The sequence below is a fragment of the Myodes glareolus genome, chromosome 5, assembly GCF_982192425.1.
Source record: "Myodes glareolus chromosome 5, mMyoGla1.1, whole genome shotgun sequence".
Lineage (NCBI taxonomy): Eukaryota > Metazoa > Chordata > Mammalia > Rodentia > Cricetidae > Myodes > Myodes glareolus.
Genome location: NC_142030.1, coordinates 30,225,832 through 30,246,204, shown reverse-complemented (window position 1 = coordinate 30,246,204; position 20,373 = coordinate 30,225,832). Strand labels below are relative to the sequence as shown.

The window sequence follows — 20,373 nt, the reverse complement described above, 5'->3', positions numbered from 1 at the left end:
ATGTGGTAAGGACCAGACTAGAGAAGTCGGCCATCCTATGGATGAACAAGACATGGGTGAGGGGAAGAAGAGGGAATTCTGCACATACAGGAGTGCCTGAGTGGAACTGCAGTGTTTTATGGGGTTGGGGGGAGGAGGTAGTGATTTTTCATTTGTATTTTAATACATAAAGCTTGCCTGAAGAACAGAATGCAAAGCAGCCACACTAGTCAGCCGTACAGGCCAGGCAGAGGTGGCACACACCTTTAATCCCAGCAGCCACACTAGTCAGCCATAGAGGCGGGGTGGTGGTGGTGCATGCCTCTAGTCCCAGCACTAGAGAGGAATTTAAGGTGGGATGAGACAGGAACTCGCTGTCTTTCAGACTGAAGATTTCATGAAGGTAAGAGCTCTCTAGTGGCTGGCTGCTGTGCTTTTCTGATCTTTAGGTTGAACCCCAATATCTGTCTCTGGGTTCTTGTTAATCATGCTACATTTGGCACCCAATGTTTGGGTGTAAAAATTCACAAAAAAGCCATTTGCCTGTGGCTCTTAAGCCACTGGCACAGGCCAGACTTGGCTAGGCTTTCTTTTCTTTTTTTCCCAAGCCTCTGAGGGAGTTTGGGACTTTTCTCTTGTAGCCTCTCTGTAACACTCTCCAGCTGCCACCCAGTCTCCAGAAGCCCCTGGGCTCCAACCGCCACAGAACTCATCCTACTAGACTGGCTGGTCTGCCTTCAGGCAATGCCCCCTTCCACCACACATGCTTTTCCCGCAAAATTCCTTGTGGGGTTCTTCAGACAGCCATCTGTCCATTCGTCTGTCCGTCCGTCCGTCCGTCTGTCCATCCGTCCGTCTCTCTTTTGTTCTCTCTCCACCGTGAGTTGCAGGCTCTCCCTGAACCCCCTTCTCAGGTGGCTACCAAACTAGGTAGCTGCCTTGAAATCCAGTCAGGCTTTTCCTGTTCTCTGCTGCAGCAGTCAGCCTCATGTCTTCATCGTTGGTATATTTGGTAAGACAATTGGGGAATTTTTAAAAATTTTTTGTTTGTTTGTTTGTTTGTTTTTTCTTTCAAGACAGGGTTTCTCTGTATACCTTTGGAGCCTCCTGTTCTAGAACTCACTCTGCAGACCAGGCTGGCCCACAAGGCAGGCAGTTAAAAAGGATCAAATTGAACTCTAAAGGATATGCTAAATAAACAGAAAGGGATGATAAATACCCCCAAAAATAGTTTGCATAATGCTTTATTAACTTTAAATTTTTTAAATGCTAATGAGAAACGAACAGCAGCTGCAGAAAGTCATTAGATAGTAGAAAAAAAAAAACTACAGAATACTGATCTCAGAATGGAAACTAGTACATGTGTTACATTGGGGAAGGGGTTTTGCTTTTGTTTCCACAGAAGAAAAGCTATGGATACCATGAAAATTGATAAAGACTCGATTTGAAGAAGAGACACCTCTTAATTAGAAGAGATGATAGTTCATTAAACACCATGACCATTTAATCTAAACCTAAAAATTTTTAAAAAATATTTATTTATTTAACCTGCATGCCTACACGCGCACACACCAGAAGAGGGCACCAGATCTCATTATAGATGGTTGTGAGCCACCATGTGGTTGTTGGGAATTGAACTCAGGACCTCTGTAAGAGCAGCCAGTGCACGTAAACTCTGAGCCATCTCTCTTTTTAACCTATAAATCTAACATGCTTTTTATTTGATCAGATATAACTTGCAAAGAGAGAATCTCTTCAAAATTAGAGATGGGAAGGGTTTTGTTTCTGTCTTTTCAGGAGAATAAAGGTATCTAGCTAAGGAAAATGAAGACTACTGAACAAATCATACATTGAAAGAAAAAGGGCAAATCATCCAGAAAAAAAATGTCACAAACGAAAGAGTAAATTAGCCTATTGGTATATCATATTTCCAGCAGGATAAAATTTGTTTGTTCTGCTATTTTCCACAAACATATAATGCAAATGGTCACTTTGTAGTCCCAATCCAGTTAAAGATTAAAGCTGGCTTTGGAGTTGGGGTGTGGCTCTCTCCTTCTCTAAACCCAAGCATGCTTATTAAAGTGAAACCCAAAGTCTCTGTCTCATGTCAGAAGAGCCACCTGATACGGGACAGAAGACATACAAATATTTAAGGACTATTTTGTTGCTACTAATCTCATAATCCTTTAGTTTTATATTGACTTTTTAACAAGTTTTCTTAGGGTATAAGATTAAAATATACATATATATTTATATATTAAACTTTTTGCCATAATATTAATGGTAATATAGAATACTAATTCTAGAAAAAGTTTCATCTATCTTACTGTAAATGATTTCAAGTTTGAGTACTATCAGTTTTCTGCAGTGAACCATTAGCACGCCTAATAGCAACCTTTGAAGTCTCCAAAAGGAGGATGAGGCCCCACAATGATGATTTCTCCAAGACCATGATAGCACCACTAAGCTGAAAAACACCAGCTAAAGATTGATTTTGTAGTACAAACTACTCAGAACAATGTTGAGGTGGCTACTTAGATGATCCAGTCTAATGGGACTTTAAACAAGCCCTGCACTTTCCTCTTGCACAGAGACTGGATACAAATAACACCTCTCCCAGGATTTAACAATTAACCCGAATTTTTCTTTTCAGGATCCCCTAAAGATACTGTTGCTCCCTAGACAGCAGGAAATAATTTTTAAGAATACTATGCCTACATTTCCAAGAGGTGGGATGTGTGGTTTTTGGTTGCTCAGTGGTTTATGGATATTTGTCATTATTTAGGGGAGTTAGTTACCAGTTGTTATTGGTTATAGCCAGGAGGAAAGTTGAACAAAGGAGATTATTCAGAGTTCTTGTTTTGGAAAGAGAAAAGGGGATATGGATATGATATGATAAAAGGGTAGAATCTATTTTGAAAAGAAAAAAGGGAGGATATAGATATGATAAGATAAAAGGGTAGATTTATTGAATCTACTTTTAGAAAGCAATTACTAGTTTTAAATGTTTTACATTGGATTGGACTTTTGTATATTGTATACAAATTTTGTATCTTGATACAAATTTGAGATTAATTTTTTAATAAAGCATACTGTATACACGTTTCTAATCTTATTCAAGGTATTTCTAATCTTATTCAATGTACCAGTATAGCTGATTTAACAATGTAATGCAAATTTCTAGTCCTTGAAAATTATTTTTACCAATTGTTTAGAATACTAACGAAATGCAGGTTGATCACCTATTATAATCAACCTTGTTGTTACTTTAGGTATATTTTCAAGGTGAAACATATATTTTAGATATACAGGTCACATCCAAACACTTCAGAGATCTACAGAATATGGCATTTAAGATGTTTTAATAAAATTGGTTCTTTTTTCCTTTTTTATGACAATGAGACATGTCTGCTCTTGGCAGTACCAATTCACTTCAGAGAAGATAATGGGCTTTGAAAAGAAGCTTCACATGGAGTTTACTGTCTTTCTGTGCATCACTGGGCAAGAAAATGCCCTTGCCTCACCTGCTGACAGTATGCTGTCCTAATTGGACAAGCAAGACACAACAGAGAGTGACTGCCATACACTGTCAAGACAAGGCGGGACAGCCCTTCAGAATATCCTGCTTCATAGGAAGTCATCCTGTCTGATATTGTAGGCCTATAGGCCAAAGATTGTCCAAAGATGTTCCAGCATTGCTGAGAAACTTCAGGTGACTGTCCAGGGAGCCAGCTGTTTCTGTCATTTCTCAGATTTTTTGAAGTCACTTGCTTGCAGTTCCTACTTTTTCAGTTAATAATGGTTTCAGAGGGAGTTGAAGACTTGATAGTTATGGTTTTCCTTGTTTTCCTGATGCAGAATTCAAGTTATAATAGAAAGTAAGTTAGGTAACTTCACCAAGATACGATAGATAATGGAATTTTTTCTCTGAATTTGTCCAATGCAAATGAACTAGACATTGTTGATGTATTTATTGCCTGTATATATTGTATATAGTTATTGTACTTACTATATAGCTTTTCTTATTTTAGTTATAGCCTTCTTTTTTTAATTTTTAGACAAAAAAGGGAAATGTGATATTTTATTTGTTTTTTAATAAATCTTGCCTAAAGAACAGAACACAAAACAGCCTCACTAATCAGTCATAGGAGCTGGGTGGTGCTGCACACTTTTAACCCCAGCACTAGAGATACGTATATGGTGTGATGAACAGGAACTCGTTCTCTTTCAGTCTGAAGGTTTCAAAGCTCTCTAGCGGCTTTTTTGATCTTCAGGTTGAACCTCAGTATCTGCCTCTGGGTTTTTATTAATCATGCTACGGGAGAATTTGCTGGCTAACTAGGCAGTTAAGGGCCACTCCAAGAATGGTGTAAAGTGATAGAGGGCCAGTGAAGGGCCGGGCGCATGGGAGTAGATGGTGGACATGGACATGTTTGCAGCTCACCTTTATGGCCAGAGCCTCTTGAAGTCATGGTTTGGGTTTGATTTGTTGCTAGATACCGCCCTGGGGCCTTAGGACAAGTTGGAATCATCAGTGGGTAATTGGGTGGGCACCTCACACAAGTCTCAGTGTCCTTGATCCAGCTTACCTAAGCCTCCTTGGACAGCTCCTCATGCATCAGAAATCTTGTTTCGATGTGTTTAGGTTCTTGTGTTCACAGAACAGCACAGACAGCTCATTGTTTTGGGTTCCTTTTTATCAGGCATTAGCCATTGCAACCACCAATAGATGTTTGTTACAAACACCTCAATAGAAATTCGGGGGAAAAGAGAGAGGGGAACAGTAAAGAGGAAAAGCCACACAAGTCTCACTAGTCACGCTGATAGGTTACTAGTTAGAGCCCCTTGGCACCTGCTCTTAAATGGGCTGTTTTCCTTGTTAAAAAGTACTTCTATGTTAATCTGTGGTCTTCTTCATACCCCCTCTCAGAAGAAAGTTGTTATGCACATTCTTTAAAACAAATGAAAGGGGGCTGGAGAGCTGGCTCACTGTGTAAGAGCACTGGCTACTCTCTTCCAAAGGTCCTGTTTCAATTCCCAGCAACCACTTGGTGTTCACAACCATCTGTAATGAGATCTGGTGCTCTTTTCTGGCCTGCAGGCATACACACAGGCAGAACACTACATACATAAAACAGCAAAACCAAACCAAACCATTCAGATAGTTGAGGAGACTCAACCCCAGTGGAGGGGAGTGGTGTCCCTTGGTTGTCAGGTAAAACCACTGATCTTGGCCCCTACACTGGTTTTCTTTTTCTGATGCCGCTGTTTTCCTCAGCATTATGATTAGTTACTAGCCTCTCCGTTTGTGCGCCTTCCGTACTGTTGTACACTTCGACCCTACCCCTTATTCATCCCTGTTCAGGTGCTGTCTTGCAGAAGCACCCTACGTTTCTCTGCCACCACCTTCACCCACACAGGCTTTGTCATCTAAAAGGGGAGTGCTTGGTGGGCCAAGAATTTGCAATTTGTTTGTGTCCAGTTACTCTTCTCTGAAAGCATGAGCACCAGGCATCTTCATGAAGTGGGTTTGTGACTGTTGTATATTCTGTGACACCTAAAATCATGCCTGGCTCATCGTGGACCGCGAGCTTATGCCCTTGGGCTGTGTAAGGGGAGGAGTGGTGTGATTGGCGGTTTTGAACATTCCTAAAGGCTTGTGGGAATCGGATTTGCCCTCTTCCTGGTTGTTACTTGGGTCTGTGCCTTCTGGAAATCAGGCCGCTTCTGTCTATACAGACTGTGTGCTAAGGGGTGATAAATGCTTTTAATATTTCCCAAGTTTCCTGCCCTGCGATGAGTTCTGCAGTCTCACAATCTGCAAAGAAGGGTTGGAAAAGGAAGCTGGAGAAAGAAGGGAGCCAGGAAGAGGAGCCTCAGGGACTGCTGGGTGCACCTAGTTGACTAAGGTTTTTGTGTTATTGCTTGCTTACCCCTCACTTTGGCGTGTGTGCCCGCCCGCCTCATGCTGCACAGCTGAAATTTTCTGCGTCTATCTGAGCTCAGGGATACGGTGTCAGTGGCCATTCCTGGCTTCAGGAGAAGCAGCGTGACCGTGCCTGGGGCATATGGAAGTGATGACGTCGTGGCCTGAACTCCTGGTCCCCATCAAGTGTGTTCGCATTGGGTCTCAGCGTGACACTTGCCCGTTAAACACCAGGCTCCTTGCACATGGTTTTCCCCGACATCCTCCTTGTTAAGTGGAAACTTTAGCCATGTGGTTAAAATACTTTCCCATCATTTAGCACTTCAGAATCAACTTATTTTGGAGAACTCCCCAATTAATACCGAATGGCACATTTGCAGATTATTAAAGAAATATTTAAACAGAGTCGGTAGACCTGGCCAGCTGACCTAGAGCAGCCCTTTCTTAGGAGGAGCAGCTTTGGGCTTAGGAAGAAGCAGGGTCAATGGGAGGATCTGGAGCTTCCTCTATGGCTGTTGTATTTAGAGTGGCAAGTCTGGTGGAGTTGTTACCCTACTATTAACGCTGCAGATGGCTAATGGCCACATCACCAAGAGTTAAGAGTTTGAAGTTTTAAAGTTTCTTCTTTTATGACCAACCCTGTGTATTCCCAGCATAGATATGGAGACAGTGAAGAATTGTCTCATTAAAAGTAATGGCTATTCCCATATTCATTTCCAGTCTTGGAATGAGAACTGGTTTCCGTAGACTTGAAGAATTGCCTATCTGTCTTGCCTTACTAGAGCTGTTCTGCTAGCCGAGTTTTATAACCAATCAGGTTCCAATTGGAAGGGCTCCATCTGGCAGCCCTGGTCTCTGTCCTAATTTTACTGCTAATGAATTACCTAACCCGTAAGCATGGACCGGTCTGTTCTGTTGTCTTGGGGGAAAGAGTGCCCAAGATCCCTAGCGGGTAGGAATCCCTTGGACTGGAGAGTGTTTGGAGTAGGGGTGGGTGGGTCATGGAACAGTGCAAGGAGTAGGAGCTGATCTGTAGGACTGGCATGACCCTGGGCCTCTGCAGTGCTTTGCTCATTTAGATGCTGGGAAAGTAAGTTGGCTTCACTCTGCATCATGTTCTCATTTTCCCACAGGGAGTGGGGCTGGCCAGCAGAAGCAGCGGGCTGTACAACATCACCTTCAGATATGACAGTAAGTAACTGGCCTGACTGCAAAGAAGTCAGGCAATTGCGTTCAGAAATCCAGAGTTCACACACTTGTGCTTCATCAAGGATACCACAGATCCTGGGATTAGGAGTTTTCTGAACCTGTTTGGGTTTGTCAACAGTTAAAGCAGCTCAGTTTCTATTTAGCCCCTGAAGTGTTTGGGAGCTTGAACAACAAACAGGTCAAGTGTCTTCCATGCTTTTCAGAAAGTTCTGCTGTGAAGACTTGCCCTTGGGACACAGCCTTGTCTTTAAGAACAAACACAGATGTCAGTAGGGGACCCCCATTGGGGAATGGAGTGAATTTACCCAAGGGTAGGCCTGGAGGCAAGGATGGAACCAGGCAAACTGGGCAGCCTCTCTGGTCTGAAGGGGCCACTGGTTTCTTAATTCCAACTCATTGTGGTCTTGTAGAATTCCCATTGGGTGTAGCCAGATGTGGTTCCTAAGACTAGCCAGAAGTTCTAAGAATAAACATTGCGCCCACAGTTTTCTACTTTGTACAATATGGATGTTGAATTAGTTGTTTACCCCCCAGGTCTATTCTGTAGTTCCCTTCTGTACTCAGTGAGCATGCATTATTTTGAGGGTATATCTTTTTTCTTTTTTCCATTTTCATGTGTGTTGTCGGAGTCTGGTGCTAGCCCCGACCATAAATTATTTCTCTACCAGACCCCAACATAAATTATCTCTCTCTGGACCAGCGTGGAGGAGATGGGAATAAAGACATGACTCACATAGTTTCATCGGGAGGGAGATTCTCAGAGGTCCCTCATGATATCTTGAGTTCACATCCTGAAAATTTTCTTTTTGTTTTTTCTCCAGTCTTTATACCAAAACTTAACTTTGGAGAAATACATTAGCATTCTATCTCCGAGGTAACCAGATGAGTGCTTTTTGTCATGTCGGCACCTACCTATCTGTTCTGTATGCTAGCTGTCACATAGGGTTGAATTAACATCTCTATCAGGCATTCTCCAAATTACAAAGAAAGGAGCAAAACCACATCCTGTCCCTTTGTTAGGTTAGTGACAGCCTGTCTGGAAGTTTATGTGACCTTTTTCAGGTGTGGTCTATGACTTAATAGCTTGGTTGCCACACCATATAGAAATATGGGCCCACAGTGTGTATACCTGTATACATGATTGCATGTGTGTGGGCCCACATGGGTGAAGATGCGTGTGTGTGTGCGCGCATGCGTGTGGTTGATTGTGTGCATGGAGACTGGAAGTTGATATCAGAATCATAGTAGATTACCCTTCCACTGTATTCACTGAAGCGGGATCTCAGTCAAACCCAGAGCTTGCTGCTGTGGTCAGTCCCTATAGCCTGCTTGATCTGGGAATCCCCCGTCTCTGCTTCCCAAGGCTGGAATTGCAGTGGAGCCACCATGCCCACGTGGTCTGAATTTCCAGTCCAAGTACTTGTAGACCAGCAGTTTAGCCTCTCAGCTTCCTCTCTAGCCCAAGAGTCATGTTTTAGTCCATGTAGAATTTAAAACTATGAACATCCTTCTAAGTAATATTGACATACCAGTCAAATTTTTTTAAGACTTGAAGTGTAAGAAGGGGATCATACCTAATGTGATTAGGCAAAAAAAGCCGCGTATAGGCATTGCAGAATCTAGAGTCTGAAAAGTTGGATGTGTAGGTAGCGCACAATTGTATTTCAGTAAGAAGGAGGGAGAAGAAGATGATTAAACTGAAAGGCTTAGGGGGCACCCTTTGGACTCTACCGCATTACCTGTGTGCGGTGAGAGCATGGGTGACTTTTGCATTGTTCTTTATCCCTTCGTGTTTTCAAATGCCTCCAGCAAACGTGTTTCATTATAAACATGGGACATGAGCACAGCTTGCAAGGGGGAGAAATGCAGAGACTGACTAATCTCCTTAGAAACGTCTTTCACACAGGAAATGCCCTTGCTCCTCTGGGTGCAGGTAGACATGTGAAGGATCTTTGCAGTAGGTACAGAAGAGGGATCCAAGTTGAGTCATAAGAAAGAAATGGAGATGAGGTAATGTGAACACCCTGAGTTGATATCTCCTGGGAAGCCAGTAAACAGGTCTCCCAGCAAGGGTGTCTGCCGTAGTGTGTGGTGGGTCTCTTAAGTTCCGGCAGGATTCTGCCTCCAAGCTTATGGCAGGTTTTGAAGGTGTGTTAAGCAGTACCAGGTGATACAGCTGCTCACTTGTGATGGCTACATTGACACTGTCAGACAAAAATAAAATGTTTTTTTTTTTTTGAGCTATTAATTTGGGGGTTTGGAGATTTAATGAGGGTTGTCTTGGAGAATGTTAGCTGTCATCCCCGTCACCCAAACACCTTGTATTACAGATACCCATCATTTAACAGTTTGCTTGTGAAATTGCTCCCTGCAGATTCACGCCCACATGTTAGTTCCTTTTCCCCAGAGACTTGCCCTCTTGGCCTCTAAAAACAAACACACTCCACAGCTCCACAGGTGGTCACTCCTTCATGCTGGAAACTTGTAGAGCTGATGCAAGTTCTTAGGGACTTCAGTAAACTGTCAGAGGAGTAAGAGAGGGGTAAGGAAAGAAACAAAGCTAATGAGAGACACAAAGTCTACCCTGTGTCCCACAGTCCTAGCAATGTCCAGGAGTTTACTTCGGGAGAGGAGGCGTGTCTCTGTTGCTGCAGATGCATCCCTCTGTAATGTATTTCCCAAGCCATAATCAACTTTACTGTCTTATTTGAGCTTTTGAGGACATTTGTTTTTCTTTTTCTTTTTTCTTTTCCTCCCCCAGGACAGGGTTTCTCTGTGTACCTTTGGAACCTGTCCTGGAACTTGCTCGTAGACCAGGCTAGCTTCAAACTCTACCTCCCGAGTATTGGGATTAAAGACAATGTGCCACCACTGCCCAACTTGAGGACATTCTTACTAAGAGTGGTTTTGGGACCTGTAGACATACTCTTCATAGTCTGTTAAGACGAAATTGAAAATAAAGGTTAAAAGCTTAAACTGTGCTCATTTCCCCACCTCTCTAGACTGTACGACCTACTTGAATCCAGTTGGGAAGCACATGATAGCCGATGCCCAGAACATCACAATCAGCCAGTATGCTTGCCGTGACCAAGTGGCAGTCACGGTTCTTTGGTCCCCAGGGGCCCTTGGTAAGTGGTAGCACTCATTTCCTCTGTGGAAATGGATGGTATAGGGTGAGTGGCCATGTGTGGTGGCCTCCAGGCAAGCGGCCGTTGATGACAGTGAAGCTAAGAGCGGAGTGGACACGGAGTGGACGCGGCACACTGTGCTTTGTCTCCTGCTGCCAGGCACGCGTGCACGTGCACACACCCACCCACACACAGCTTAAAGCAGTGCCCAAGGCCTGTGTTTTGTTTCCTTGTTTTAGAGAATTGTGAGTTTGAAAAGATAATGTATTGGTGATTATTATTAATTATTTTTACTTTTAGACAGGGTTTTACTCCGAAGCCCAGGTTGAATGGCTTTGGCTTCCACTACACGTGGTTTCTGTGGTCACAATGATGTGTGGGCCCACCTTAGGCACATTTTGTGTTTTTGTTTTTAACATTTTTTTTTGGTGATTTATTTAACTTTAGTTAATGTGCAAGGGTGTGAAGGTGTCAGATTGCCCAGGAACGGGATTTACAGACACTTATGAGCTGCCATGTGGTTGCTGGGAATTGAACTCAGGACCCCTGGAAGAACAGTCAGTGCTCTTAACCTCTGAGCCATCTCTCTAGCACCCTAACCTAAGATTCTTTAACTTTATTGAATGAATTTGATTGGCAAAATTTCTTTTTGTTTAACTTTTGTTTTTTTTTAGACAACATCTCATGTATCCCTGGCTGACCTCAAACCCACCATGTTGTTCAGGATGGCCTCCAAATCCTGATCTTCTTGCCTTCACTTCAAGAGCATTGGCAGTAGACGTGTGGCCCAGCACACTCAGCAGCTCCCTCTTGTCTTCTGAGACAGGATCTTGCTATGTAGCCCACGCTGGCCCTTCTGCTCACTGCTCACCATGTGTCCTGCCGTAGCCTCCCAAAGGCTGGGTCCTCTGTGTGCTGCCATACTTGGTTGGGATTGGCCTTTCACAGGAGGCATTTAGCCTGGAGGCCCAGCTTCCCCTCGTGCCAAGCGGGGGTGGCGGTGACCAGAGAAAGCTGTCTGAGGGCAGCTGCTGTTGTCATCAGAGCCTGCGTCCCAACCCTACACTGTCCCTCCGACTTTGCAGCATTTGTCCAGGGAGAAGTAAAATAAAGCCAGATTTCTCCCCACCCCTTTTTAAAATATTTATTTATTACGCATACATAATTCTGTCTACGTGTATGCCTGAAAGCCAGGACACCAGACCTCATTACAGATGGTTTGAGCCACCATGTGGTTGCGGGGAATTGAACTCAGAATCTTTGGAAGATCAGGCAATGCTCTTAAGCCCTGAGCCATCTCTCCAACCCCTCCCTTTTTTTTTTTTTTAAAAATCTTTTTATTTTATGTATATTGGTATTTTGCCTGCATGTATATTTATTGGGAGGGAATCAGATTCCCTAGAACTGGGGTTACAGATAGCTGTGAGCTGCCATGAGGGTGCTAGGAATTGAACCTGGGTCCTCTGGAAGAGCAGCCAGTGCTCCTGATTGCTGAGCCATCTCTCCAGCCCCAAGCCTAGATTTCTTAATCTGATCAAGAATAAATCTCAGAATTACAGTGAGGTAGTGAGTGTAAGGGAGAGAGAAGATGGAGGTGTTGGGCCATCTTGTCTGTCCACATGAATACCTCTGGGTCTAAACTTTGTGTTTTTCAAAGGCAATTTTATCTTAACATTTAAAGATTAAAAATATTCTCTAGATAAAAGAAGTGGTCATTCCATTTCAGGCTTAAATGACTGATTCTTGAGCTGGCTAACTGCAGACTCCCTCTTTAGAGAGCAAGAGGCTAGTGGTGGGAAGAGGGTGATGATTTATGGTGGGGTGAGGCTCCTCAGAAGTCAGGAAAGCCCGTGGATTAAGGGCAGTGACCGAGAGCTCAGCACTTCCTGGCCCATCCTTTGCTCACCACGTGACCCCAGGGCCCAGTCAGTTTCTCTAAACCTTTCCTCAGCTGCAGATGGTAATAATGGTACCTGCCTCCCATGTTTGTCGCTAATAGCCAGTGTGGGAGTGTGTTTCTCCAGCGTCACGTGGTCCTCACGCAACCTCACGGTCGGTGTTCACAGCTCAGGGTAGATGTTTATTAGTTATTAAGTTTGTTGCCTCAGTCTCCCCTCAGCCCATATTTGGCATTACGATTTTCAATCATCTATAATTTTCAGTCTGACCTTTGAAAAACAAAACCCAGGTCTATCCATCTGTGTTTACCCGAACTGATCAGTTTTTAAGTCATTGGGGGAGGCTTGCCTTTATTAATTTTACAAGCCACCTGCCTTTTGTTAAACAATCTTTCTGGAAGCAGCACATGAATCAAATCATGGTTTTTAAGTAGTAAAGATCTGTTCAAACATTGTTTCTTTTTCGATCTTAAAAGGCAAGCTCCTGTGAGAGCCAAATACTTGGTGCTGCGGAGTTGTGTGTGTTTGCATCTCCGTGGATCCACTCTCTCCCCACAGGAAGCTTTGTGATTGAAAATGCCGTGCACTGTAGCACTACCAGCTTCTACAATACGAGGCTTTAATTGTGGCCTCTCTGCCCAAGCCACCATGAAATATGTGCTCTTCATCAAATAATTACAGAATTGGAGAACCTGCTCAAAAGAGAGAAAGATTTCTGTGACCTTTGCCATCAATAATTTCCCCACCTGGTTAATTGCATCCTGTGTAATTACTTTTGGCCCGGGAGGGGAAGGGTTGAAAATGTCTCCTTGTCTGGTGTTCAGAAAGAATGTGAAATCGATATCTTGACAATCAAGGTCAGCTTTGCGGATCTCCAGCTGCACTTGGTCCACTCCAGCCTCCATGGGAGACAGAGCCCCATTGCTGGCTCCCGTGGCCCTCAGAGCTTAATCCTTTTGAAAGCATCTAGTCAGATGTGCAGTGGGAGGGAGCTCAGGTGGGGAGGCTGGGCCGGCGCCTTTCAGTAGCACTGTGGGCGGCTCGGGGCCTCCGAGGGCTCTGTGCAGAGCACACACTGGGCAGCCCTTGGCTATCTGCATTTCAGGCATGATTAGGGGAAGATCGCATTCCCCTAAAATAGTCTCCAGCCTATGAACCCTCTTGGGTGCAGACATACACTTTGTTGGGAATTTTGTATAAGTTCCCAGTGAAATTTGAGATTAAAAACAAAGTTTGGCGGCATTCACTCGGAATTATTGTTAGCTCAGTGTGCCTGCAATTACACATTCCATTATAGTCTTTGTGATCGGTTTAGACTTGAGCCTAAATATTGAATCCAGGTGTCACAAAAGCAATAGATATTTTGTCCCAATGGCCGAGTGTTCTAGAGAATGTATTGGGTACAGTGATAGCGATCACTCAACCTGTCCCAGAGGAATGAGCGAAGGTTGTGCATTCGTGAACTCACTGGCAGAGGAGACATCCTTTAGCTTTGGTGTGTAGCTGGGGAGGATGTGACCTTGGAGGAGGGAAAGTGCGTTCAGAAGTGATTAGGCCTGCACTTCATAAAAGCCTCTGCTTTCTTAGGCATTGAATTCCTGAAGGGATTTCGAGTAATACTGGAGGAGCTGAAGTCAGAGGGAAGACAGTGCCAGCAGCTGATTCTAAAGGACCCGAAGCAGCTCAACAGTAGCTTCAAAAGAATGGTAAGTCACTCACGAGGAATGGGCTCCAGAAGACACCATTGTTCTGGAGGTCTGAATGGTCTATTGAAAGTCTGAAATTGGAGAGTTGGGGGGCGGCTATGGGGACTACAGCCCAACCAAGGTGGCCAAGAATAGGAAGCAGCTAGCCTGCCACACACCCAGGAAAACGCTTCAGCAGGGCTCAACTGTGGTAACCACACCTCTCTGGTTCCACTGAAGCAGCGACTGTCTCAGAAGTCTGTGAGTGCATCCTTCACCCCCTCCAGCTGTGAGGCTCAGTACTAAGGTGCCGTGGCTTTCTTGTCTACAAATAGACAGCACCGTCCATTTTAACATCGGTGATCCCAGCGCAAGCTCAGTCCATCAAGTAGACCTGACTGTCTGCTTTCCTGGGTTCCACTAGGCTCTGGAATTGTGTCTAAGTGGCAGTCAGTGTGGGCTGGTCTTTTGTGGGCGGGGGTGGGCTGGACAATTCCTCTTCGCTATATGTATCTTTGTTCCCTTTTAGGGAATGGAATCTCAGCCTTTCCTGAATATGAAATTTGAAACAGATTACTTTGTCAAGATTGTCCCTTTCCCCTCCATTAAAAATGAAAGCAATTACCACCCTTTCTTCTTCAGAACCCGGGGTGAGTATGCTCTTTCCTGCCTGTCTCCCAAAGGACTCATTTCTGCTTCCGTTGGTTTCTCCGCAGACATGTTTACACGCACACCATATACTGATAGGGAGTAAGCAGGGTGAGAACAAATTCACATTAAAAAAAAATGGGGTGAGGTCTCTCTACAGTCTACTGCTCTGGAATTTAACAGGTAGCCCAGGTTAGACTAAAACTCATGTCAGTCCTTCTGCCTCAGCCTCACACATGTTAGGATTACAGGCCTGAGCCACTCTACCAGCTCAGAAATGTGTTCTCAAAAATAAAGGCTAAGGCTGGAGAGATGGCTCAACCCTTAAGGGCACAGGCTGCTCTTCCAGAGGACCTGGGTTCCCAGCAACCCCGTGGCAGCTCACAACTATCTGTAATTCTGGTTCCAGGGGATCCTGTGCCTTCTTCTGACCTCTGTGCACTCCAGAACACACACGTCCACTGACACACATGCAGCAAAAACACCCATACACATAAAATAATAAAAAGAAAATGAGTAAATAAGGTTAGCAGGTTGCGGCTGTAGCCCAGGGTTGGAGTACCTGCCTGCCATGTGCCGGGTTAGCAGTTATTCCTAGATGTGGGGCACATGCCTGAAATCTCAGTGCTCAGGAGGGAGAAGGAGGAAGAGGACTGCAAATCCGGGGACAGTTTGACCTATGTAGACAGGGCTGTGTAGCAAGATCCTCCCTTTGCTTTGTTTTAGGTCAGGTGTGATGGTTTATTTACATATTGTTTTTCATTTGTTTATTTATTGAGATACGGTCTTAAACTGCAGAGTAAGAAGACCATGTCTTCTTATTCTATAACCTAATTATATAATTAAGGCTGGCCTCAAGTTTATGACGATCCTACTGCCCCTGCCTCCCAGTGGGGTTACAAGCATGTGCTGCCATGCCGGGTGACAGTTGCTATTTAAAAATTTTTTTATTGTTATTAATTAATATTTATTATTATTATTTTTTGAGATAGGCTTTCTCTGTATAGCTCTGGCTGTCCTGGTTCTCACTATGTAGACCAGGCTAATCTTGAATTCACAGGAATACACCTGCCTCTGTCTCCCAAGTACTAGGATTAAAGGTGTGCGCTGCCATGCCTGGCTAAATTATTTTTATTTTGTGTACATGTGTACGGGATGAGGCAGGTGCCATGGTGTGTGTAGGTATATATAGACACCATGGTGTGTGTGTGTGTGTGTGTGGAGGTCAGAGGATAACTTGAGGGAGTTGGTCTTTTCCTTCTGCCATCTGGGTCCTAGGGATCAAACTCGGGTCATCAGACTTGGTGGCAGATGCCTTTACTTGCCTGGCCATTTCTCCAGCCCACCACTTGTCTTTTGACAACACTGTGATCATTAATGCATCATGTATAAAAGCAGTGTGATATTTGTTGGCGGGTATGATTTTTGTAATCTGCCTGTAGCGTACTTGCCTAGCTTGCGCAAAGCTCTGATCTTAAAAAAAAAGGGCAGGGGGTGATTTAAAAACAAACAAAAACACAGCCTGGGAATAAAAAGTATGAGCTTATTTTTGAAGTGAAGGGCCAAAAGATAAAATGTTATAATAGCGTAAGGATGGTTAGGGTGAGATTAGAAAGCTTTGTCTCAGGCTGACAAGGTGACACAGGGACCCACGTGCCAGCAAGCCTGATCACTTGAGTTCAGTTCACAGGATCCACATGAGAAAAGAGAGAACCAGCTCCCCAAAGTTGTCCCCTGATGTTCTAACTTCCGCATGTGGGCTGTGGCATGCATGTGCTCCACATACAAAATAAACAAATGTAATTTGAAAAATCCACCCCCAAGACCACTTTTTTTTCTAGAAAACTTCACTAAATTAACATTAAAGTTTATTCAGTCTCATTTGAAATGCTTTCTAAGTAAATATTAGTGCATTCCTCCTCTGTAATAATCTTTTGAAAAAAACGCCCTCCCCCGCATACATTTAACACACACAGGGAAGGCTTTGCTGGGAGTGGGGCATTGTGCACTAGAAGCCCAGTTCCAAAGCCCACACTGCCAGCTACCAACCTGCTGGCAGTCCAGGTGTCCTCCTTTCTCACTTATTCGGGATGTAGCTTTTCTCATATCCCCGAATGGCTGCTTTTAAATTTGGTGGCTAGTCACCATGAGACCTTCAGTGGCTTCCTTCTGCCCTGGTCATGCTTCTCATCTGGGGTTCTAGGTCTTGGAATGGCCAGTTACCTGTCCAGGTTGGCACCCCCTTGCCTGGCTTCATTGTTTTCCTCATTGGTGAGATGTTTGGTTTCGGCCCTAACCTGTATCCATGTTCCTTTTTGTCAAGTCTTTGTTTGTTTTTTGTTTTCCGATACAGGGTTTCTCTATGGTTGAGATGTTTTACTCCTTTGACTTTTGCCCCCCCCCCCCCCCAGCTCCCAAATAAATTACACATGGAGGCTTATTCTTACTTAAGAATGCCCAGCCCTAGCTTGGCTTTTTTCTTGCCAACTTTTCTTAACTTATGGTATCCCACCTACCTTTTGCCTCTGGACTTTGATCTTTCTCTATTTCTGTACGCCTTTCTTTCCTTCTTACTCCGCAACTGGCTGGATCACTGGCCCCTGAAAGCCTCCTCTCCTTGTTCTCTCTTTTTTTGTTCTTCTCCTCTCAGATTTCTCCTATTTATCCTCTCTGCCTGCCAGCCCCACCTGTCCTTGCTCCTGCCTCACTACTGGCCATTCATCTCGTTATTGGGACCGTCAGGTGTTTTAGACAGGCACAGTAACACAGCTTCACAGAATTAAACAAATACAATGTAAACAAAGTAAGTCACACTCCTGAAAATAATATTCCCCAAAACTGTGTAGTTTTGGCTGTCGTGGAACTCCCTCTGTAGACTAGACTGGCCTGGAACTCACAGAGATCCACCTGCCTCTGCCTCCCACCCTGTGAAGTTGTGTTTTTTTTCCTATTGTTGTTTTGTTTTTATTTTATGTGCACTGGTGTTTTGTCTGCATGTATGTCTGTGTGAGAGTGTCGGATTCCCTATATCTGGAGTCACAGACAACTGTGAGCTGCCATGTGGTTGCACTGGGTCCTTTGGAAGAGCAGTCAGTGCTCTTAACTGTGGAGCCAGCCCTCTAGTCCTTTTGTCAAATTCTTAATGAGGTTATTTTCTATGCTGGCAAGTTATTTTGTATGTCTTATTTTCCTCATTAAAATGATATTTATTGGGTCAAGACCATGGGCATGTTACATCTGTTGTTGCTTTCATCAGATCGAAGACTCAAAGAATGTGTTTTTGAAAAATCGTGCCTAAAAATTAGAGTGTAGGTGAAGGTTGAAATAACATCTGTGTGGCTACCGGAGTCCCCTCAAGAGCCCTCTTGTGTGTAGACATCTCCACAGTGGCTCATACCAAGTGACAGAAGGTGCTAGTTATGATGCCTTTGGAACCCTGAAGCCACACAATGTTGGACAAGCTTTAAAAACCACAGTGGCTTTACACGGCTTCCACTTGGGTGGCATGAAATGCTCTGCATTAATATTTGTATGTTTTATCATTTAAAATTTTGTTGAGATACAGCATGATTGTAATGATAATCATTGTTGAATTGATGTTGATGTGATTTGTTACCTTCTCCAGCACACTAGGCCCAGTCCAGTATACATTTGTTCAATAGTTATAATTTGTTTTAGAAGGAAAAACATCTAACCGACCTAAAACTAAAAATATCTCTCTCTCTCTCTCTCTCTCTCTCTCTCTCTCTCTCTCTCTCTCTTTAAACAGCCTGTGACCTGCTGTTACAACCTGACAACATGGCCTGTAAGCCCTGTAAGTACAGCTTTCTGTTAGGTCTCCAAGTGTTGCCCCATTATGGTGTTGGGACATGAGGGTGCTTATTGGGTCCTTCCTCCTCACAGTCTGGAAGCCTCGAAGTCTGAATATCACCCAGCACGGCTCAGACGTCCAGGTGTCCTTTGACCATGCGCCACATAACTTCGGCTTCCGTGGCTTCTACCTTCACTACAAGCTCAAGCACGAAGGCCCCTTCCGGCGGAGGACGTGCAAGCAGGTGAGCTTCTGTAAGGAACACGCGTGTTTCAAAGTGACGTCCAGTGGCTGGGGTAGGTGTTAAGCTCCCAGGGTCAGTGGGTGTTAGAGATTGTTTGCCACTGGGGTCATCTCTAGCTGACTTTCCACTGCCCTTGGTTAGCCCCACTTTGGCTGTTTTGGGGTGACACAGAACCAAGGGGTCAAAAGCATAGATCTTTCTAGTTTGTATTATATTTTAAGCATCTACCAGGTGTGTGTGGCAAGCCCAGAGTTTTCTGCTCTTCAGATCCTGACTGCTTCCTTCTATTCCTCCTAGTCATCCTTTGTAGAGGAAAAATCTGGGGCTCAGGAGGTCACCTGATTACTGACAGTCTTAAATCTAGGAAGTGGGAAACAGGTCTTGAGACAAGTCACTAGCAGATCAAGGCCCCTTGGTTTGTTTGTTTTTGCTTGTGCAAACCAGTGGCACATCTCCTTCAGCTTTGGGAAGAAGAGGCCTGAGGCCTTTCCTGAGATGTGAGCATGCATTTGAACTGCTGTCTGCTTCTTTGTAGGACCAGAATTCAGAGACGAGCAGCTGCCTCCTCCAGAATGTTTCTCCAGGGGGTTATGTCATTGAGGTGTGTACAGCCACAGAATGCCCTGTTGTTACTTCCATAGGAAGCAGTTCCCATAAAATTTTGAGTCTTTTGCTTGTTTATTTGTTTTAAGACTGAGTCCCGTGTAGCTCAGGCTAGTCCCAAACTCCCTATGGAGCTGAGGATGACTTTGACTAAACTAACTTGTCCTGCCTCTTCCTCCTGGGATCCCAGACACTCACACAATACTCCTGGCTTTTATGCAGGCCCTGGGGACCAGGTCTGCACAAGTACCTTTACCATGGAGCTGCCTCAGCTCCAGCTTTTAAAACTGCCGCCACTGTTCTCCCTTTGGGCTCCCACTGCCTGGTGATGGGAAAATCAATGACGTAGATTTGTAGACGCGCTGTCACCCGAACAGCGGTAACACAGCACTTTCTGTCCCGCAGCTGGTGGACGACAACAACACAACCAGGAAAGTGGCGCATTATGCGGTCAGACCAGGTAAGCGCTTTGTCCTCCATCTGGTGTCACACTCTAGAGCAGGCTTCTGGTATGTTCTGTGCTCTTCTGCATGGTTTGCCAAACAACACAGTCTCTCTCAAATTCATCAAATGAGCTTCCCTCCACATTCAGGAAGATCAAAGCGTGGCATCTGCTGCAGAGACTAGGCAATTGTCCTGAGAAGAAAAGCAGTAGGAAAGGGGCTTTCCTTAGGCAGAGTTTTCATGCCCAGGTATTGACTGGCACAACATATTCAGAACTATTGAATTCTTTCCCACAACCGTTTAAAGAACTGTTGGATCCTCTCTTAATAACCACAGCAGACTAGAGTGAGGTAGTTGGGGACCCTGGAACCTGTGGATTGGCTTATGCTTGTGGCTTATGCTTAAAAACGAAAGGGGACCCCCCCCCCTTTGAACCTGTTTTGCTGCTCAAATTTAAGGGCGTTCTCTCTGACTCTGCCAGTGCACTCTCCCTGGGCGGGACCCATCCGAGCTGTGGCCATCACGGTACCTCTGGTCGTCATCTCGGCGTTCGCGACGCTCTTCACTGTGATGTGCAGAAAGAAACAGCAAGGTATCTGTCTCTATGCTGCGCCCTCTCCTCTCCGCCCTCTAGTGCGTGGCAGGCCAAAGGCGGGGGCCAGCTAAGATGGAGCATGGGAAGCCCTGGTTCCTCCGGGAGGGGCTTGAGGCACCTCATTCTTTCTTGCCAGTTCCTTCGGTAGAAGTTCCCAGAATCCAAATATCTGTCTTGTAGTCTCTAGGACCTGGCAATGGACA

At 44.6% G+C, this 20,373-nt stretch overlaps 1 protein-coding gene across 2 annotated transcripts in view; it reads left to right on the top strand.

The window, feature by feature from the left end:
- Il17rd (interleukin 17 receptor D) overlaps positions 1-20,373 on the top strand; it is a 66,645-nt gene that overhangs the window by 34,484 nt on the left and 11,788 nt on the right. For both annotated transcript variants that reach the window (XM_048421301.3, XM_048421300.3), the window contains exons 2-10: positions 7,039-7,096; positions 10,117-10,242; positions 13,728-13,846; positions 14,355-14,475; positions 18,243-18,287; positions 18,377-18,528; positions 19,064-19,129; positions 19,537-19,591; positions 20,057-20,167. In XM_048421301.3, the coding sequence (XP_048277258.3) occupies positions 7,039-7,096; positions 10,117-10,242; positions 13,728-13,846; positions 14,355-14,475; positions 18,243-18,287; positions 18,377-18,528; positions 19,064-19,129; positions 19,537-19,591; positions 20,057-20,167 (853 nt within the window). The remainder of the gene's footprint in view (positions 1-7,038; positions 7,097-10,116; positions 10,243-13,727; positions 13,847-14,354; positions 14,476-18,242; positions 18,288-18,376; positions 18,529-19,063; positions 19,130-19,536; positions 19,592-20,056; positions 20,168-20,373) is intronic.